The sequence below is a fragment of the Rana temporaria genome, chromosome 13 (genome assembly GCF_905171775.1).
Source record: "Rana temporaria chromosome 13, aRanTem1.1, whole genome shotgun sequence".
NCBI lineage: Eukaryota > Metazoa > Chordata > Amphibia > Anura > Ranidae > Rana > Rana temporaria.
The window spans coordinates 17,722,322-17,741,061 of record NC_053501.1 but is presented as its reverse complement, the minus strand read 5'-3'; the positions used below and the strand labels follow the sequence as shown (position 1 = coordinate 17,741,061).

Genomic DNA, 18,740 nt, shown 5'->3' with positions numbered 1-18,740 from the left:
ATGGAGCACGTGACTTCACACCACCTCCAATCACAGACCAGGCAGAGATCGGTTGATGAGCTCCAACGTGTGGAGAATCTTCCATCCGGGGTACAGCTGGCGGTAGGCCGCAATATCACCCCAGTGAGGCCCCCTCGGGTTGTTCGGGTACAACACATCCCCCCATATACCCGGATGTGCGGCCTGTAATGTACACAGAACCACCCTCCACCCACGTACCGGCAACCAAACGCTCCTTCCCGCCTCTCCTCTCCGTCTATCCCCGCGGCAATCACCGTCCGTACTACACGCGCCAACACCACAGGGCCACTCCGCCCAGCGCACCCTCGCACGTTACGTCTGACGTAACACGCGAAGGCACGCCCCCTGTAGAACTCACGCACGGGGCGCGCTGACGTCGTGCTTGTTTATGCACGTAGGGAGGCGGACGTGGACGGAGTGGAGTTCATGTTGGAGGGTGCCGGAGCCGCCCCTCGGGGCCCTGCGGGCGTTCTTCTGGGGTGAGCGCGCTCCACTGCAGCGGGTGAGATGCTCGGGCAGAGGGTAACCTGTGTGCGGGGGCTTTCCCGGGATACTATTGGCTGGATGCTGCGCCAATGGCTGCTATGTGTGATGCCCCCTTTCCCCAGCATCAACAGTGTACATCTATTCTGACAGGACTCCCCTCCCCCATCAAGATGAAGCTCCGCCCATTGTGCGTGCATGACCTCCCCCCTCTGTATACCCCCCCCCCTACAGCTTCTCACCCCCTCTGTTTACATACATACCCCCCATACAGCTTATCACCCCCTCTGTTTACATACATACCCCCCAAACAACTTATCACCCCTTCTGTTTACATATATACCCCCCATACAGCTTATCACCCCCTCTGTTTACATACATACCCCCCATACAGCTTCTCACCCCCTCTGTTTACATACATACCCCCCATACAGCTTCTCACCCCCTCTGTTTACATACATACCCCCCCAAACAACTTATCACCCCCTCTGTTTACATACATACCCCCCATACAGCTTCTCACCCCCTCTGTTTACATACATACCCCCCATACAGCTTATCACCCCCTCTGTTTACATACATACCCCCCATACAGCTTATCACCCCCTCTGTTTACATACATACCCCCCATACAGCTTATCACCCCCTCTGTTTACATACATACCCCCCATACAGCTTATCACCCCCTCTATTTACATACCCCCCATACAGCTTATCACCCCCTCTATTTACATACATACCCCCCCAAACAGCTTAACACCCCCTCTGTTTACATACATACCCCCCATACAGCTTATCACCCCCTCTATTTACATACCACCCCCCATACAGCTTATCACCCCCTCTGTTTACATACATACCACCCCCCATACAGCTTATCACCCCCTCTGTTTACATACCGCCCCCCATACAGCTCATCACCCCCTCTGTTTACATACATACCCCCCCATACAGCTTATCACCCCCTCTGTTTACATACATACCCCCCCATACAGCTTATCACCCCCTCTGTTTACATACCACCCCCCATACAGCTTATCACCCCCTCTGTTTACATACATACCCCCCCATACATCTTATCACCCCCTCTGTTTACATTCCACCCCCCATACAGATTATCACCCCTCTAGTTACATACATACCCTCCAAACAACTTATCACTCCCTCTATTTACATACATACCCCCATACAGCTTATCACCCCCTCTGTTTACATACATACCCCCATACAGCTTATCACCCCCTCTGTTTACATACATACCCCCCATACAGCTTATCACCCCTCTAGTTACATACATACCCCCCATACAGCTTATTACCCCCTCTGTTTACATACCACCCCCCATACAGCTTATCACCCCTCTAGTTGCATACATACCCCCCCCATACAGCTTATCACCCCCTCTGTTTACATTCCACCCCCCATACAGATTATCACCCCTCTAGTTACATACATACCCCCATACAGCTTATCACCCCCTCTGTTTACATACATACCCCCATACAGCTTATCACCCCCTCTGTTTACATACATACCCCCCATACAGCTTATCACCCCCTCTGTTTACATACATACCCCCCATACAGCTTATCACCCCTCTAGTTACATACATACCCCCCATACAGCTTATTACCCCCTCTGTTTACATACCACCCCCCATACAGCTTATCACCCCTCTAGTTGCATACATACCCGCAATACAGCTTATCATTCCTCTTGTTACATACATACCCCCCATACAGCTTATCACCCCCTCTGTTTACATACATACCCCCCCCAATACAGCTTATCACCCCCTCTGTTTACATACATACCCCCCATAAAACTTATCACCCCCTCTGCTTACATACATACCCCCCATACAGCTTATCACCCCCTCTGTTTACATACATACAGCTTATCATCCTCTTTGTTTACATACCACCCCCCCATACAGCTTATCACCCCCTCTGTTTACATACATACCCCCCCATACAGCTTATCATCCCCTCTATTTACATACATACAGCTTATCACCCCCCTCTGTTTGCATACCACCCCCCATACAGCTTAACACCCCCTCTATTTACATACATACCCCCCATACAGCTTATTACCTACTCTGTTTACATACCACCCCCATACAGCTTATCACCCCTCTGTTTTTATACATACCCCCAATACAGCTTTTCGCCCCCTCTGTTTACATACATACCTTCTCTGTTTACATACCCACCACACATACAGCTTATCACCCCCTCCATTTACATACATACCCCCCATACAGCTTATCACCCATTCTGTTTATATACCCCCCATACAGCTTATCACCCCTCTGTTTTCATACATACCCCCATACATACCCTCTCTGTTTACATACCCACCACGCATACAGCTTATCAACCCCTTTGTTTACATACCACCCCATACAGCTTATCACCCCCTCTATTTACATACATACCCCCCATACAGCTTATCACCCCCTCTGTTTACATACATACGCCCATACAGCTTATCACCCTTCTGTTTACATACCCCATACAGCTTACCACCCCCTCTGTTTACATACATACCCCCCACATACAGCTTATCAACCCCCTCTATTTACATACCCCCATACAGCTTACCACCCTCCCTGTATACAGACATACCCCCCATACAGCTTATCACCCCTTTCTGTTTACATACCCCCCATACAGCTTATCGCCACCCCCACTTTTACATGCCCTCTACAGCTCATGACCCCCACTTAGTTTCCATCCCCCACAGCTTATCACATCCTTCTATTTACATAGCCCCTCTATACAGTTTATTACTCCCACCTTGTTTACACATCAGCTGACCCATCATATATACAGCTTATCTTCCCTGTTTTGTTTTTGCCCACTTTCATCCCCATATAAAGGTTATCACCCTAATTATGTTTTTCATTATCCTCTAATATGGTTTATCCGCCCACTTTACAACACATCCCTCCTCTTTTATCCCCCTATAGAGTTCTTCTCCCCTGTCTAGTTGTTTAATGGTGGCTCCCAATTAGCTTATCAACTGGTTCCCACATATCACTATCACCCCTGATTACCTGTCACCTGACCCCTGGTCTATTTACTTTCCTACTCCCCTCTATACAGCGTATTACACCCTGTTAGGACTTATAATTGCCTGTCATCCAGTGTCTGGTTAAAGCTTGTAGGAGGAGTTATCATTCTACTTTGACTGTCCTATGAGGCTGCAGGAACCCTGACCCTCTTTCTGGACAGTGCTGATTGGCCTTGTGCTGACCACATGCACCCTCCCAAAAAAAAAAAACACGCCAATCGCCGGCTCTGGTGACGTGGGTAATGAGAAGAGTCGTGAGATTCTCTAATACCGCATACACACGACGAGAGCCGCCGGTACCGGCGGAGGCAATCGGGTCCTGTCCCCTGGTCGGCTGGGATACGAGTGAGGGCAAGATGGCCCCCACCCGTCCCCATAGCATAGCCAGGGCGGAAGTGACGTCAAAACGTTCTTAAAGCAATATTTTCTAGTTGTCTTTTTTTTTTTTTTTTGCATTTAAGTCTAAATATAAGATCTGAGGTCTTTTTGACCCCAGATCTCATATATAAGAGGACCTGTCATGCTTTTTTCTATTACAAGGGATGTTTACATTCCTTGTAATAGGAGAAAAAGTGATCCATTTTTTTTTTCAGTGTAAAAATTTATAAAATAAATAAAAATAAATAAGAAAACAAAAACATTTTTTTTTTAAAGTGCCCCGTCCCGACGAGCTTGTGTGCAGAAGCGAACGCATACGTGAGTAGCGCCCGCATATGAAAACGGTGTTCAAACCACACAAGTGAGGTATCACCGCGATCGTTGGAGCAAGAGCAATAATTCTAGTCCTAGAACTCCTCTGTAGCTCAAAAAATGCAACCTATAGAATTTTTTAAACGTCGCCTATGGAGATTTTTAAGGGTAAAAGTTTGACGCCATTCCACGAGCGTAATACTATCTTTCACAATATATAAAAAATTGGGCTAACTTTACTGTTGTCTTATTTTTTTATTACAAAAAAGTGAATTTTTTCCAAAAAAAAGTGCGCTTGTAGGACCGCTGCGCAAATACGGTGTGACAAAAAGTATTGCAATGACTGCCATTTTATTCTCTAGGGTGTTGGGAAAAAATATATATAATGTTTGGGGGTTTTAAGTAATTTTCTAGCAAAGAAAACTGTTTTAGTCTTGTAAACACCAAATCTGAAAAAGGTCCTTAAGTGGTTAAATGTGAGTACCTTGCCTTGCATACACACGATCGTGATAAAAAAAATGCTCGAGCAAAGCGCGGTGACGTACAACACGTACGACGGCACTATAAAGGGGAAGTTCCATTCGAATGGCACCACCCTTTGGGCTGATTTTGCAAATTTCCCTTCTCATAACTTGCTTCTGAGCATGCACATTTTTTTACTCGTCGTTAAAGCCTACACACCACCGTTTTTCATGACGAGAAAAACGACGACGTGAAAAACGAAGAGAAAAAATAGAGCCGGTTCTAAATTTTAATGCCCATTTTTCTCGTCGAGAAAAATGCTCTGGAGCCTACACACTATCGTTTTTAATGACCAATTAAAAAAATTGCATTTTTCTCGTCATGAAAAACGGTCGTGTGTACGTGGTATTAGAGAATCTCACGAGTCTTCTCATTACCCACGTCACCAGAGCCGGCGATTGGCGTGTGTGGTTTTTTTTTTTTTCTTGGGAGGGTGCATGTGGTCAGCCAGCACTGTCTAGACAGAGGGTCAGGGTTCCTGCAGCCTCATAGGACAGTCAAAGTAGAATGATAACTCCTCCTACAAGCTTTAACCAGACACTGATTGAAGTCGCAAGACTGCTATATACTGCTGATGAGAAAAGGTGTTTATCAATTTATATTTACTAAAATAGTTGAATTTCTGTGTACTGTGGGAGACCAGCATCAGGGTTTAACAAATTTGCCTGGAATCTAGGAGCTAGCTAAAAAAGTTAGGAGCCAGAAAACGCGCCCCGTCCCGACGAGCTTGCGCGCAGAAGCGAACACATACGTGAGCAGCGCCCACATATGTAAACGTTTTTTTAAACCACATATGTGAGGTATCGCCGCGATTGGTAGAGCGAGAGCAATAATTCTAGCCCTAGACCTCCTCTGTAACTCAAAACATGCAACCTATAGATTTTTTTAAACGTCGCCTATGAAGATTTTAAAGGGTAAAAGTTTGTCGGCATTCCACGAGCGGACGCAATTTTGAAGCGTGACATGTTGGGTATGAATTTACTCGGCGTAACATTATCTTTCACAATATTAAAAAAAATGGGGATAACTTTACTGTTGTCTTATTTTTTTAAATAAAAAAAGTGTAATTTTTTCCCAAAAAAGTGCGCTTGTAAGACCGCTGCACAAATACGGTGTGACAGAAAGTATTGCAACGATCGCCATTTTATTCTCTAGGGCAGGGATATGCAATTAGCGGACCTCCAGCTGTTGCAAAACTACAAGTCCCATCATGCCTCTGCCTCTGGGTGCCATGCTTGTGGCTGTCAGAGTCTTGCTATGCCTCATGGGACTTGTAGTTCTGCAACAGCTGGAGGTCCGCTAATTGCATATCCCTGCTCTAGGGTGTTGGGATAAAAAATATATATAATGTTTGGGGGTTCTAATTAGAGGGAAGAAGATGGCAGTGAAAATAGTGAAAAATGACATTAGAATTGCTGTTTAACTTGTAATGCTTAACTTGTAATACCAACGGCCACCACCAGATGGCACCAGCTCACAAAGCCAAGTCGCCAGGACACTATTTCTAGTCGCCATGGCGACCTGGCGACCGGGATTTGTCGACCCCTGATAGTGAATATAGGGCTTTGGGTTTGGTAACATTTTAAGTCTTTCTCTGTTTAGGATGAAGACATTGTTTCAGGAAATCAAAGCTTCTATCAAAAACAACGTTGATCAGGAACGCTCTTTCTGGAGGCCAGTACTTCCGTGGGGAGGCGTGTTCACCATAAAAGCCGGCCGTAAAGCCATCTCTTGTATGCCCCTGTATGTGGAGATCACCCTGAAGAACACCTGCACCATCGATGGCTTTTTGATGCTCCTTTATGTTATCCTGCGTGAAAACAACACATTCCCCCGGGAGCTGTCCCACTACCTGGGCAGAGAGTTTGTGGATTGTTTCCTCCATCTGATGGACACCTGTAGCTTCACCTCTGTCAAACTGCTCTGGATATGGGACAAGATGGAGAAGAGGCAGTACAAATCCGGCATACACAAAGCATCTCTTGAAATTGACTTGTTTGGGAATGAACATGAGAATTTCACCAGAAACCTGGAGCGTTTGATGGCCACCATACAGGAGAGTTACTGCTCCAACTCGCAGTGCCCCATCCGTTTGCAGGAGAGTAACATGGAGACTATTCTTATCAAGTAAGTAAAGCACTTTCAAACATTTTACTTGACAGGTTGCTTTAAACTGACTGAAGTTCATCCCTTTGATCTGTAGATGAAGAAACTGAAAGATACAAAAAGAAACAATGTTTCTTCTTAGCTTTCTGTTTCAACTGAGCAATGTTGTTGATAAACATTAGGCTGTTTATTTTATTTTTTTAGACAGCTCCAATTGCAGGGACTTGGGGGCAGATTCATAAAAGAGATACGACGGTCGTATCTATGCGCCTGATTCATAGAGTCAGGTTACGCATAGATCTCCCTAAGATCCGACAGGTGTAAGTGACTTACACCGTCGGATCTTAGGCTGCAATTCTAGGCCGGCCGCTAGGTGGCGATTTCATTGCGGTCGGCGTAGAATATGCAAATGAGTCGTTACGCCGATTCACGAACGTACGCTTTGTCCCTGTCGCAGTAAATGTACGCCGTTTCCGTAGAGATACGCGGCGTAAAACTAAACCTGCCCCCTAGGTGGTCTAGCCAATGTTAAGTATAGTCGTCGTTCCCGCGTCAAAATTTAAAATTTAACGTTGTTTGCGTAAGTCGTCCATGAATGGCGCTGGACGCCATTTACGTTAACGTCGAAACCAATGACGTCCTTGCGACGTCATTTAGCGCAATGCACGTCGGGAAATTTTAGGGACGGCGCATGCGCAGGACGTTCGGCGCGGGAACGCGCCTAATTTAAATGATACACGCCCCATTTGAATTAGGCGGGCTTGCGCCGGACGGATTTACGTTACGCCACCGCAAGTTTACAGGCAAGTGCTTTGTGAATCAAGCACTTGCCCGTAAAACTTGCGGCGGTGTAACGTAAATGTAATACGTTACGCCGCCGCAGAGTAAGGCGATTCTACGTGAATCTGCCCCTTGGAACCCCACTGACAGCTGAATGATTTATCAGTTTTTAACCACTTCAGCCCCGGAAGATTTGGCTGCCCATGACCAGGCCATTTTTTGCGATACGGCACTGCGTCGCTTTAACTGACAATTGCGCGGTTGTGCGACGCTGTACCCAAACAAAATTGATGGCCTTTTTTTCCCACAAATAGAGTTTTCTTTTGGTGGTATTGGATCACCTCTGCGGTTTTTATTTTTTGCACTATAAACAAAAGAAGAGTGCCAATTTTGGGGGGAAAAAAACCCACAATGGCCCAGATTCACAAAGAGCGGGCGCACATTACGCTGCCGTAGCGCAAATAATATACGCTACGCCGACGCAGCGCAGAGAGGCAAGCATGGAATTCACAAAGCCATTGCTCCCAAAACTGGGCTGGGTTTCTAAGGCGCAAGCCGGCGTAGGTGGAAGTGGGAGTGAGCCATGCAAATGAGGCGTGACCCCATGCAAATGATGGGCCGAGCGCCAGACAGATACTTATAACGGCCCCAACATTGCTGGCTTTTTTTTTATTTATTTTTACAGTAGAGAATCCCGCTGACAGCTGAAAGATCTGAAAGTATCGGTTTCAGGTATCGGAGCATTTGCCGATACTCATGCAAATGCTTAGTATCAGCACTGATACCGATATCAGTATCAGTGCAACCCTAATAGTAAGGTTTTGAATCTGCTGAGGAGAAAACCTGCAGCTAGAATTAAAGATAGCCTTAAGGGTGGGCATTTGAGCCTCTGTCGTTTTTTTTTTTCTACTGTCTTCAGGACAGGAAGTTGGGACAAATCTACAAATGGGGACACCGCATCAATAACATATTTTTGCAGCAGGGAAGGTTTAAAAATGTTGTCAAGTTCTCCCTGCTCTATGCCTGTGCTGAGCAGTCGACCTCCTGTGTTGAGAATGCAGCACGCCAGTCGCTTGGCACAGGACCCAGAAGGTAGTGGAGATCATTGGTGTAGCGGTCAGGGTTGCCAACTTTCAGTAAAATCTACTTTTTGCATCTGTCCTTGAATTTCCATTACGGTCATGTAGGCTGCATGTCCGTAACTGACGTTCATGGACAGATGCAACAATTATGGATTTTACAAACTGTTTGTAAATTTACTGAAAGTTGGCAACCCTGGTAGCGGTGTCTACGTCAGTAATTTCCAACTTCCAGGGGCATCAGCCGGGTATGGTATATACATATAGGTAGATTCAGGTACGTGAGCCTAAAGATTGCGGCGGCGTAGCTTAGCCTTTTTAGGCTACGCCGCCGTAAATTAGCTAGGCTAGTAATGATTCTAAATCAACTTACCTGCTAATCTACGGCGGCGTAGCCTAAAACGCGCGGGCGTAAGGGCGCCTAATTCAAATTGGTTGGAGGGGGCGTGTTGTATGGAAATGAGGCTTGACCTGACGTTTTCTGCTAGTGCGCATGCGCCGGGCGCCTACATTTCCCAGTGCGCATTGCGGCTAAGTACGCCGTACGGGCCTATTGATTTCGACGTGGACGTAAACGACGTAACTCCCGATTCGCGGACGACTTGCGCAAACGACGTAAAAAAATTCGAACCTCGCGGCGGGAACGGCGGCCATACTTTAACATTGTTATTCCACCTCATAGGTGGAATAACTTTAGGCCGCCTAAGGCCTTACGGAAACAACGTACTTCGACTGCGGTGGCCTGGCGTACTTTCAGGAATCGGCGTACACGCTCATTTACATAATCTACGCCGGCCGCAATGGATGCGCCATCTAGCGGCCAGCAAAAAAATTGCAAGCTAAGATAGAATGGCACAAGCCGTCCTATCTTAGCTTTGTTTAAAGCGGTGGTTCACCCTAAAAACGACTTCCCCCTATTACACTGCCCCCCCGCATTACAATACGATTATGCCTTTAATTTTTTTTTTGCTGCTGTACATACCTGGGTACAGCTATTCACCCGTGTCCTCCGGGTTGCGAGTCCCGCGGGAGTGGGCGTTCCTAACATGGCGGTGATTGACGTTTTGACTAAAAAATGAGCTCCCCCCCGTCGCGTAAGCCGCGTGACGACTGGCGAAAGGAGCCGAACTGCGATGCGCAGGCGCAGTATAGCGCCGACTCGCCGTTCGGCTCCTTCCGCCAATCGTGACGCTGCTTACGCGACGGGGGAGCTCGTTTTTTAGTCAAAACGTCAATCACCGCCATGTTAGGAACGCCCACTCCCGCGGGACTCGCAACCCGGAGGACACGGGTGAATAGCTGTACCCAGGTATGTACAGCAGCCAAAAAAAAATCAAAGGCATAATCGTATTGTAATAGGGGGAAGTCGTTTTTATGGGTGAACCACCGCTTTAAGCGTATCTCTGTTTGAGCATACGCTTAAACAAACGCCGGCGTAGATTCAGAGTTAGGCCGGCTTATCTACTGATAAGCCGGCCTAACTCTTTCTGAATCTACCTAATAGTTCCATGCTGAACCAATGTAACAATGTATAAAATATCCATACCTGGAATTCCTCTTAATGGTCGCTGGGTCAAATTGTAAGCCATCTCACGCTGATGCATTTTGCAAAGTCTCTACTGGAGGCCCTGGGGCAGATGCAGATCAAGGGTCTTTGATTACCCCCCGTAATGTGCGTGACCAAGTAAAGGGAAGACTGCCTTGGCTGTTGTCAGCTAAGGAGAGATGATGATAATGGTCGGGTTTCCATGTGTGAGCCATGAGTCTGACTTTGCTCTTTTTTCATTTATACAGCCCCCCTCATGACATACCTCATGGAGACCTCATTCAGATGGCAGTGGATGAACTCTTCTGCTCTAGGATTGAAGTGTGCGAACAGAAAGGGTAAGAAACCCATGACAAGACCGTGGCATTGGTAACACGGTCATGCCGCAAGGATGGACTTCTCTGCGCCGTCATATACTTTACTGTAAAGTGTAGCAACCACACACATCTGATCACTTTCATCATTTGACGACTGCAAGTTGAAATCCAGTTGCTATGAGTTGCTGTGCACTTTTCTCTATGTTATTAAAGTGGTTGTAAACCCAAGAAAAAAACAACAACCTGCAAGACAAAGGGATAATGAGCTAGTATGCATAGCATACTAGCTCATTATGAATGACTTACCTTAAATCGAAACCCCCGCAGCGGTCCTCGTACCCTGCTCCAGCCGGCGACATCACTCCCAGAGTTGTAGAATTTTCAGAAGGGATGGACAGCCGCACTCCAAAGAAACTTCAAAAGTTGTCTTTATTTGTGAGATCAATGGACATGCATCACAGAATACAGTCAGAAAAGGGACAGCCGACGCGTTTCACACTGGTTCAGTGCTTAGTCATGGCTAATATGTCATTAAAAAATCACTCCCGGAGTTACTTCCAAGTATAGCGGACTCCAGCACTGTGATTGGCCGGAGCCCTGCGGCTCTACTGTGTATGTGCGAGTCGCGCTTCGCGTTCTGAGTGGTCCCTGCTGTATTCTGGGACCTGTGTGTCTCCCAGAAGACAGTCGGGGACAGAGGAGGGGCCGAACATGGAGAAAATACCTGTATTGGACAGGTATCTGCACCTCCCTGAAAGGTGCCAAATGTGACATCGGAGGTGGGGGGAATGCGGACAGGTGAAGTTCCATTTTTGGATGGAACTCCGCTTTACGGAGCGGAAAGGATTTGTCCCCTAATGACCAGGCCATTTTTTGCAATACAGCCTTAACAATTGCGCAGTCGTGCGTCGCTGCACCCAAACAATTTTTTTTCCCCACAAATAGAGCTTTCTTTTGGTGGATTTGATCACCTCTGCTGCTTTTTTTTATTTATTTATTTTTTGCGCTATATACAAAGCGACAATTTTGATTATTTTTTTATTTTATATTTATTATAATGCATACCCCAAAAAAATATAGAAAAACACATTTATCAATCAGTTTAGGCCGATATATATTCTTCTTTTGGTAATAAAAAAAAATCGCAATAAGTGTATATTGATTGGTTTGAGGAAAATATTGCGTCTACAAACTATGGGATAGATTTAGGGAGTTACATTTTTTTTTTATTATTATTGTTTTTAATAGTAATGGCGGCGATCTGCGATTTTTAGCAGCACCGTGATACTGCGGTGGACAAATCTGACCCTAAATGAAGGTCCAATTCGAGGGACCCCTCCAAATTGGGGACCAGTGACATTATTACATTGATCAGTGCTATAAAAATGCACTAATCCATGTATAAATGACACTGGCAGGGAAGGAGTTAACACTAGGGGGGCGATCAAGGGGTTAACTGTGTTCCCTAGGTGTGTTCTAACTGTAGGGCTGGGCTCACTGGGACATGACAGAGATCATTAACCCCGATCACTGGGAACAGTAGATCTGTCGTGTCTCCTGTTAGAATGGGGATCCGCTTGTTTACACTGGCAGATCCCTGTACTGCCTCTGAACTAGGTGGTCGCAGGCGGACATGGTACCGCAGGCACGCTGCCGCAACGACGCTCGCCCGCCTGCCCGAGCCACTGTACAGGTACAGCAAATCGCGCAGGAGAGCTGACCTGCTGCCGTATAAGGACGGCGGCTGGTCAACAAGTGATTAAAGTTCATGTTCCCAATACTTTTGGTAATCCAGTGTATGTAAACCTGGCCTTAAAGTGGTTGTAAACACTTACTTTTACCTACAGATAAGCCTAGATTAAGGCTTACCTGTAGGTGCAACAAATATCTCCTAAATCTACACGGTTTAGGAGATATTTGCAAAAGAGACCGGCACCGATGTCTACGTCGCATGTGCCGTAGACAATGGCGAAGGCGCACTGTGGAAACCACGCCATTTCTAAAGGCGATCATGCCGTGACTGTCGGCTTCCGCGCGCGTGTGCGGGATTGACATCATCGATACCCGGAAGTCACTCCGGGAGAGATGGCGACGGAGGAGGGGAATGAGGACCGCTGCCGCAGCTTCGATCTCAGGTAAGTAATTCATAATGAGCTAGTATGCTATGCTTACTAGCTCATTATGCCATTGTCTTGCAGGGTGTTTTTTTTTGTTGAGGGTTTACTTCCTCTTTAAAGTGGTTGTAAAGGTAGAAGGTTTTTTACCTTTATAGATTTTATGCATGAAGGTAAAACCTTCTGATTGCTGCTCCCCCCCCCCTTTTTACACTCCCCTAACCCCAATCCAGTGATGTGCATGAGAGTCGAGGCTCTCTCACTTCTCATTGGCTTAGAGACAGCAGCGAGAACCATTGGCTCCCGCTGTTGTCAACCAAGGCCAGTGAGGAGGGGGCAGAGCCGAGCCGTGCTCTGTGTCTTATATACACACAAAGGGCTCACATGAGTGCCCCCATATCAAGCAGCTTGCTGTGGTAGGCACTTGGTGGGGGACTCAAGAAGAGAAGGATCGGGGCTGCTCTGTGCAAAACCACTGCACAGAGCAGCGAAGTATAACATGTTTGTTATTTTAAAAAAACAAAGCTTTAGAATCACTACATAGCCTAATAGCAGGCACCAAAAGGTCTCCAAATGTAGCCTCCCCTGTAATCTGGTCCTTTGGGTCTTGCGAGCCTACCGAATCGTTATCGACGCTGTATATAAATACTAACTTTGAGTGCCGGTTGTTGAGATGCACATTACAATGAAAAAATGAGGGGTGTCATGTCAATGTGCCAAGATAGAATCTATCGGTGAATAAGTATATAGGGCCAGATTCTCGTAGATTGGAGTAAAACTGTGCGGGCGTAACGTATCTCTTGCCTGTAGAGTTGCGGCGGCGTAGCGTAAATTCTCCGGCGCAAGCCCGCCTAATTCAAATGATCCAGGTAGGGGGCGTGGATCATTTAAATTAGGCGCGTTCCCGCGCCGATCGTACTGCGCATGCGCCGTCCCTAAAATTTCCCGACGTGCATTGCGCTAAATGACGTCGCAAGGACGTCATTGGTTTCGACGTTAACATAAATGGCGTCCAGCGCCATTCACGGACGACTTACGCAAACGACGTAAAATTTTCAAATTTCAACGCGGGAACGACGGCCATACTTAACATTGGATACGCCACCTAGGGGGCATGTTTATCTTTACGCCACGTATCTCTTACGGAAACGGCGTAAATTTACTGCGACGGGCAAGCGTACGTTCGTGAATCGGCGTAACGACTCATTTGCATATTCTACGCCGACCGCAATGGAAGCGCCACCTAGCGGCCAGCGTAAATATTGCACCCTAAGATACGACTGCGCAGGCCGTCGTATCTTAGGCATGTTTAAGTGTATCTCAGTTTGAGAATACATTTAGACATACGACGGGCTTAGATTCGGAGTTACGTCGGCGTATCTGCTGATACGCCGGCGTAACTCTTTGAGAATCTGGCCCATAGAGTGCTCTGGACACACATGACCAGCTTTCTGAGGATGATCAGAATCATGGGGAGTACCTTTGTGTTGCCTGCTATGGGAAAGCTATGCTAGACCCTCATTTTATGTTGGTGACAGGTACACTTTAAATGATACTATTTTAACTGTAAATGACTGTGCGTTCTGTCAGTGCCTGTCTTGTTTTTGCACAGGATGGTGACAGATATCAACTGTCTGTCTTGTCTAGGTGTGGATGCTTGAGGGAATTTTCTCAGAGGGTTTTCTGTTACGGACCTCCTCCATTTGTTATATTGAACATGGAACAGTGGAAGTCAGAAGACTTGGCCTATGTACCTTATTATTTGGATTTGTCTGATCACAAGTGAGTACAAAGTAACTGTATATCTAATGATAGAATGGTTTGCATATCTATTAATAGAATGGTTTGCATATCTAATAATAGAATGGTTTGCATATCTAATAATAGAATGGTTTGCATATCTATTAATAGAATGGTTTGCATATCTAATAATAGAATGGTTTGCATATCTATTAATAGAATGGTTTGCATATCTAATAATAGAATTGGTTGTATATCTATTAATAGAATGGATTGCATATCTAATAATAGAATGGGTTGCATATCTATTAATAGAATGGTTTGCATATCTAATAATAGAATTGGTTGTATATCTATTAATAGAATTGGTTGTATATCTATTAATAGAATGGATTGCATATCGAATAATAGAATAGATTGCATATCTATTACCCTGTTTCCCCAAAAATAAGACCTATCCTGAAAATAAGGCCTAGCGTTATTTTTCAGGAGGGCTGCAATATAAGCCCTACCCCGAAAATAAGCCCTAGTTAAAAATGCTTGTATAATCCACTCTATTACAGTAGTTTATAATGTACAATGTGTGTGTTTCTGTAATATAATTGCGGGGAAGAGAGCTCCGGTGGGTAACAGAAGTGCAGAGTCGTGGTATAACAAATGTATTTGGCACAATTATATTACAGAAACACACATATTGTATATTATATAATACTGTAATAGAGTGGATTATAGGATTTTACAAGCATTTTTAACTAGGGCTTATTTTTGGGGATTCCTGACAGGCAGGGAGAGAGAGGGGGAGAGAAGACAGCACATTACTTGGTAAGACCTACCCCGAAAATAAGCCCTACCGTGTCTTTTGTTGGCATAATTAATATAAGACCCAGGCTTATTTTCGGGGAAACACGGTAATAGAATGGATTGCATATCTATTAATAGCAAGGATTGCATATCTACAATATAACACAGGGGTAGGCAACCTGTGGCACTCCAGCTGTTGCAAAAATACATTTGTAACTGCCAAACTGCCAACCTTGCAATGCATCATGGGAAATGTAGTTCCACAACCGCTGGAGTGCCAAAGGTTGCCTACCCCTGATATAACAGATGCTTTGACATGTACTAACAAGCACACGGAAAGGTGAAACCGCCTGGGACAATGGAAAGATCGGTGCCTGCTTTACCACTTGACCTCTGGAAGATTTGTCCCACCCCCCCCCACCACCACCACCACCTTCACGGCCAGGCCATTTTTTGCGATACAGCATCGCAGTACCTTAACTGACAATTGCGCGGTCATGCGACGCTATACCCAAATAAAATTTATGGGGAAAAAAAATTCCCACAAATAGCGTTTTATTGCTATTTTATCAACTCTGCTTTATTTTTTATTTGTTGCGCTATAAACAAAAAAAGGCTGACAATTTTGGAATAAAAAACAATATTTTTTACTTTCTGCTATGAAACCTATCCAATAAAAAGTTATAACGTCTGATCTACAGATGAAGTCAGTTTAAGGCCTCATGCGCACTGGATGTTATAAAAACTCGCTAGCTGTAGCTGTAGAATGAGTTTTTTTACGGTAGCGTTGTTCAGCTTTATTTTAGCAAAACTGTGTCGCCAACAAAAGCTTATGGCTCAAAAACGCTGATCGACGCAGAATAGCTGTGTTTCTTGGCATTTTAATGGGCTTGTAAACCCTCCTGGTTTTTCACCTTGATGCATCCTATGCAATAAGGTGAAAAAACATCTGACAATTACTTGACAGTCAAGTATGTAGAAATGAGCCATGGGGAAGTGTAAATAAGACTGTAACCCAGTGCTGCTGCCAACCACTGGAAAATAATAAAGGGAGACAAAAAACACAAAAGGCAGGACTCTATGGGAACAGTCAGAAATGTTCTCACTGTTCCCGTAGAGCGCTGCCTTTTGTGTTTTTTACACACCAAACTGAGCATGTGCAGCCAGACTACATAGACTCCGTCTTATCCAGGGCTGTTTTGGAGACAGTTGAAGAAGGGGAGGATCAGAGGAGACAGGATAAAACAGCCTTTTTACACAATACAGAGGATTAACCCCTTTGGTTCCTCAGTGAGTATACCAAGCATGCTTTACTGCATTATACAGACTGATTTTACTGTTGTGGGGTTAGTAACACTTTAACTGCAAACTTGTACGCACTTGCACTTAAGTAAGAAATTCAAAGAGGTTGATTTACTAAAGGCAAGTTGCACTCATTTTCCCCAGAGCTTAGTAATTGCGGCTAAGCTTCACTTTCCATAGAATACCCAATCGGGTGCAAGTTTTTTTTTTTTTTTAACCACTTAAGGACCAGACCAATATGCTGCCTAAAGACCCAAGGTGTTTTTACAGTTTGGGACTGCGTCGCTTTAACAGACAATTGCGCGGTCGTGCGACGTGGCTCCCAAACAAAATTGGCGTCCTTTTTTCCCCACAAATAGAGCTTTCTTTTGGGGGTATTTGATCACCTCGGCGGTTTTTATTTTTTGCGCTATAAACAAAAATAGAGCGACAATTTTGAAAAAAATGCAATATTTTTTACTTTTTACTATAATAAATATCCCCCAAAAACATATATAAAAAAAAAAAATTTCCTCAGTTTAGGCCGATACGTATTCTTCTACCTATTTTTGGTAAAAAAAAATCGCAATAAGCGTTTATCGATTGGTTTGCGCAAAATTTATAGCGTTTACAAAATAGGGGATAGTTTTATTGCATTTTTATTAATTTTTTTTTTTTTACTACTAATGGCGGCGATCAGCGATTTTTTTCGTGACTGCGACATTATGGCGGACACTTCGGACAATTTTGACACATTTTTGGGACCATTGTCATTTTCACAGCAAAAAATGCATTTAAATTGCATTCTTTATTGTGAAAATGACAGTTGCAGTTTGGGAGTTAACCACAGGGGGCGCTGTAGGATTTAGTGTACACTTAGTGTGTGTTTACAACTGTAGGGGGGTGTGGCTGTAGGAATGACGTCATCGATCGAGTCTCCCCTATAAAGGGGATCACTCGATCGATGCAGCGCCATAGTGAAGCACGGGGAAGCTGTGTTTACATACGGCTCTCCCCGTTCTTCAGCTCCGGGGAGCGATCGCGACGGAGCGGCTATAAACAAATAGCCGCGCCGTCGTCTTGGATCGCTCCCCGAGGGAACCCGACCGCCGCGTGTAGCGGGGGGGGTCCCGATCGGACCCCCGACCCACGTCTAGGCAGGGACGTACAGGTACGCCAATGTGCCTGTACGTGCCATTCTGCCGACGTATATGTACATGCGGCGGTCGGGAAGTGGTTAAAACACAATTTTTACTTGCACCTGATTGGATGGTGGAAATCAACAGAGCTTTAGCGCATTCTCCAAGCTCCATGGATAATGAGTGCAGCCGCACAGTCCGTAAATCCACCCCAAAGTATTGAAGCCAGAGAGCTATGGTGAACCGGACCTAACGCCTGTCATGTGACCTGCTTTCAGATACCTGCTGGAAGGTGCCACTCTCTTCAACAAAGAGGAGCATCACTACTCCGCAGCCTTCCAGATCGACGGTTATTGGATGCATTACGACGGCCTGAGGAACGTCAACTTAATCTTATTAAATAAACCCCCTGAGCTTCTCTTGTTGTCTTCTCTGGTATACGTAAGAGCTGCAGAGAAATAACCCAGCAAGTGTGATTGTGGTATTATTCAAATCGCTCATGTACTTTTTCTTTTTTTCTTTTTAAACACAGATGGCGAAAAAGGAAATTTTAGAAGAAACATTATTTAATATGCTTAAAGGGTTTGTAAAGGATTTTTTTTTTATCTTAATAGCTTCCTTTACCTTAATGCAGTGCTGTTTTCATGTCCTCATTGTTCGTTTTTGCTCTCAAGTTGCTGTAATTCTTCTCTGATCTCCACACTTCCTGGTTGTCTGTTTCCTGATGACCACAGTGCTGGGAGCTTTTCTCTCTGTGGTCACTAATCAAGGAGGTGTGATTACTGTGTGTCTAAAACCCCTCAGCGCCAATCGGTTTCGTTTCCCAAACCATCACTGCCCTGTATTGGCTCTGTGGCTCTGCACATCACAGAAGCAGGAAACAACATGCAAAAACGAAACTAGAAACTGCAGGTACATTATATGATTGATTTTTATCTATTTTTAATCATTTTTAAAGGGAATCAGTTAACTATTATGTCTCTATACCCTGTAAACAGTCATTTTAGCCAAAAAAATGTTTTCCTTTACAACTCCTTTAAGTA

At 45.1% G+C, this 18,740-nt stretch overlaps 2 protein-coding genes across 3 annotated transcripts in view; one reads left to right on the top strand and one right to left on the bottom strand.

The window, feature by feature from the left end:
- PRPF39 (pre-mRNA processing factor 39) overlaps positions 1-351 on the bottom strand; it is a 49,564-nt gene extending 49,213 nt beyond the window's left edge. The window contains exon 1 of the mRNA XM_040332870.1: positions 220-351. The gene's annotated coding sequence lies outside the window, so the exon portion shown is untranslated. The remainder of the gene's footprint in view (positions 1-219) is intronic.
- Positions 352-394: 43 nt separating this feature from the next.
- On the top strand, positions 395-18,343 carry C13H14orf28 (chromosome 13 C14orf28 homolog). Of its 2 annotated transcripts, none has more exons than XM_040332872.1 (5): positions 395-500; positions 6,397-6,921; positions 10,554-10,643; positions 14,384-14,518; positions 17,976-18,343. In XM_040332872.1, the coding sequence occupies exons 1-5, from the start codon at positions 448-450 to the stop codon at positions 18,157-18,159; spliced, it is 987 nt and encodes a 328-aa protein (XP_040188806.1). In that variant the 5' UTR covers positions 395-447; the 3' UTR covers positions 18,160-18,343. The 2 variants fall into 2 exon arrangements, with proteins under 2 accessions (XP_040188806.1, XP_040188807.1); XM_040332873.1 differs by having other exon boundaries at positions 415-523.
- The last annotated feature ends 397 nt before the right edge of the window (positions 18,344-18,740 follow it).

What these genes read in the sequence shown, in the direction of transcription:
- C13H14orf28 (XM_040332872.1), top strand. Translation starts at nt 448, where the DNA reads ATGTTGGAGGGTGCCGGAGCCGCCCCTCGGGGCCCTGCGGGCGTTCTT. An exon ending in CCTGCGGGCGTTCTTCTGGG is followed by an intron (nt 501 to 6,396) that starts GTGAGCGCGCTC and finishes TTCTCTGTTTAG; the next exon opens with GATGAAGACATTGTTTCAGG. An exon ending in TTGGATTTGTCTGATCACAA is followed by an intron (nt 14,519 to 17,975) that starts GTGAGTACAAAG and finishes ACCTGCTTTCAG; the next exon opens with ATACCTGCTGGAAGGTGCCA.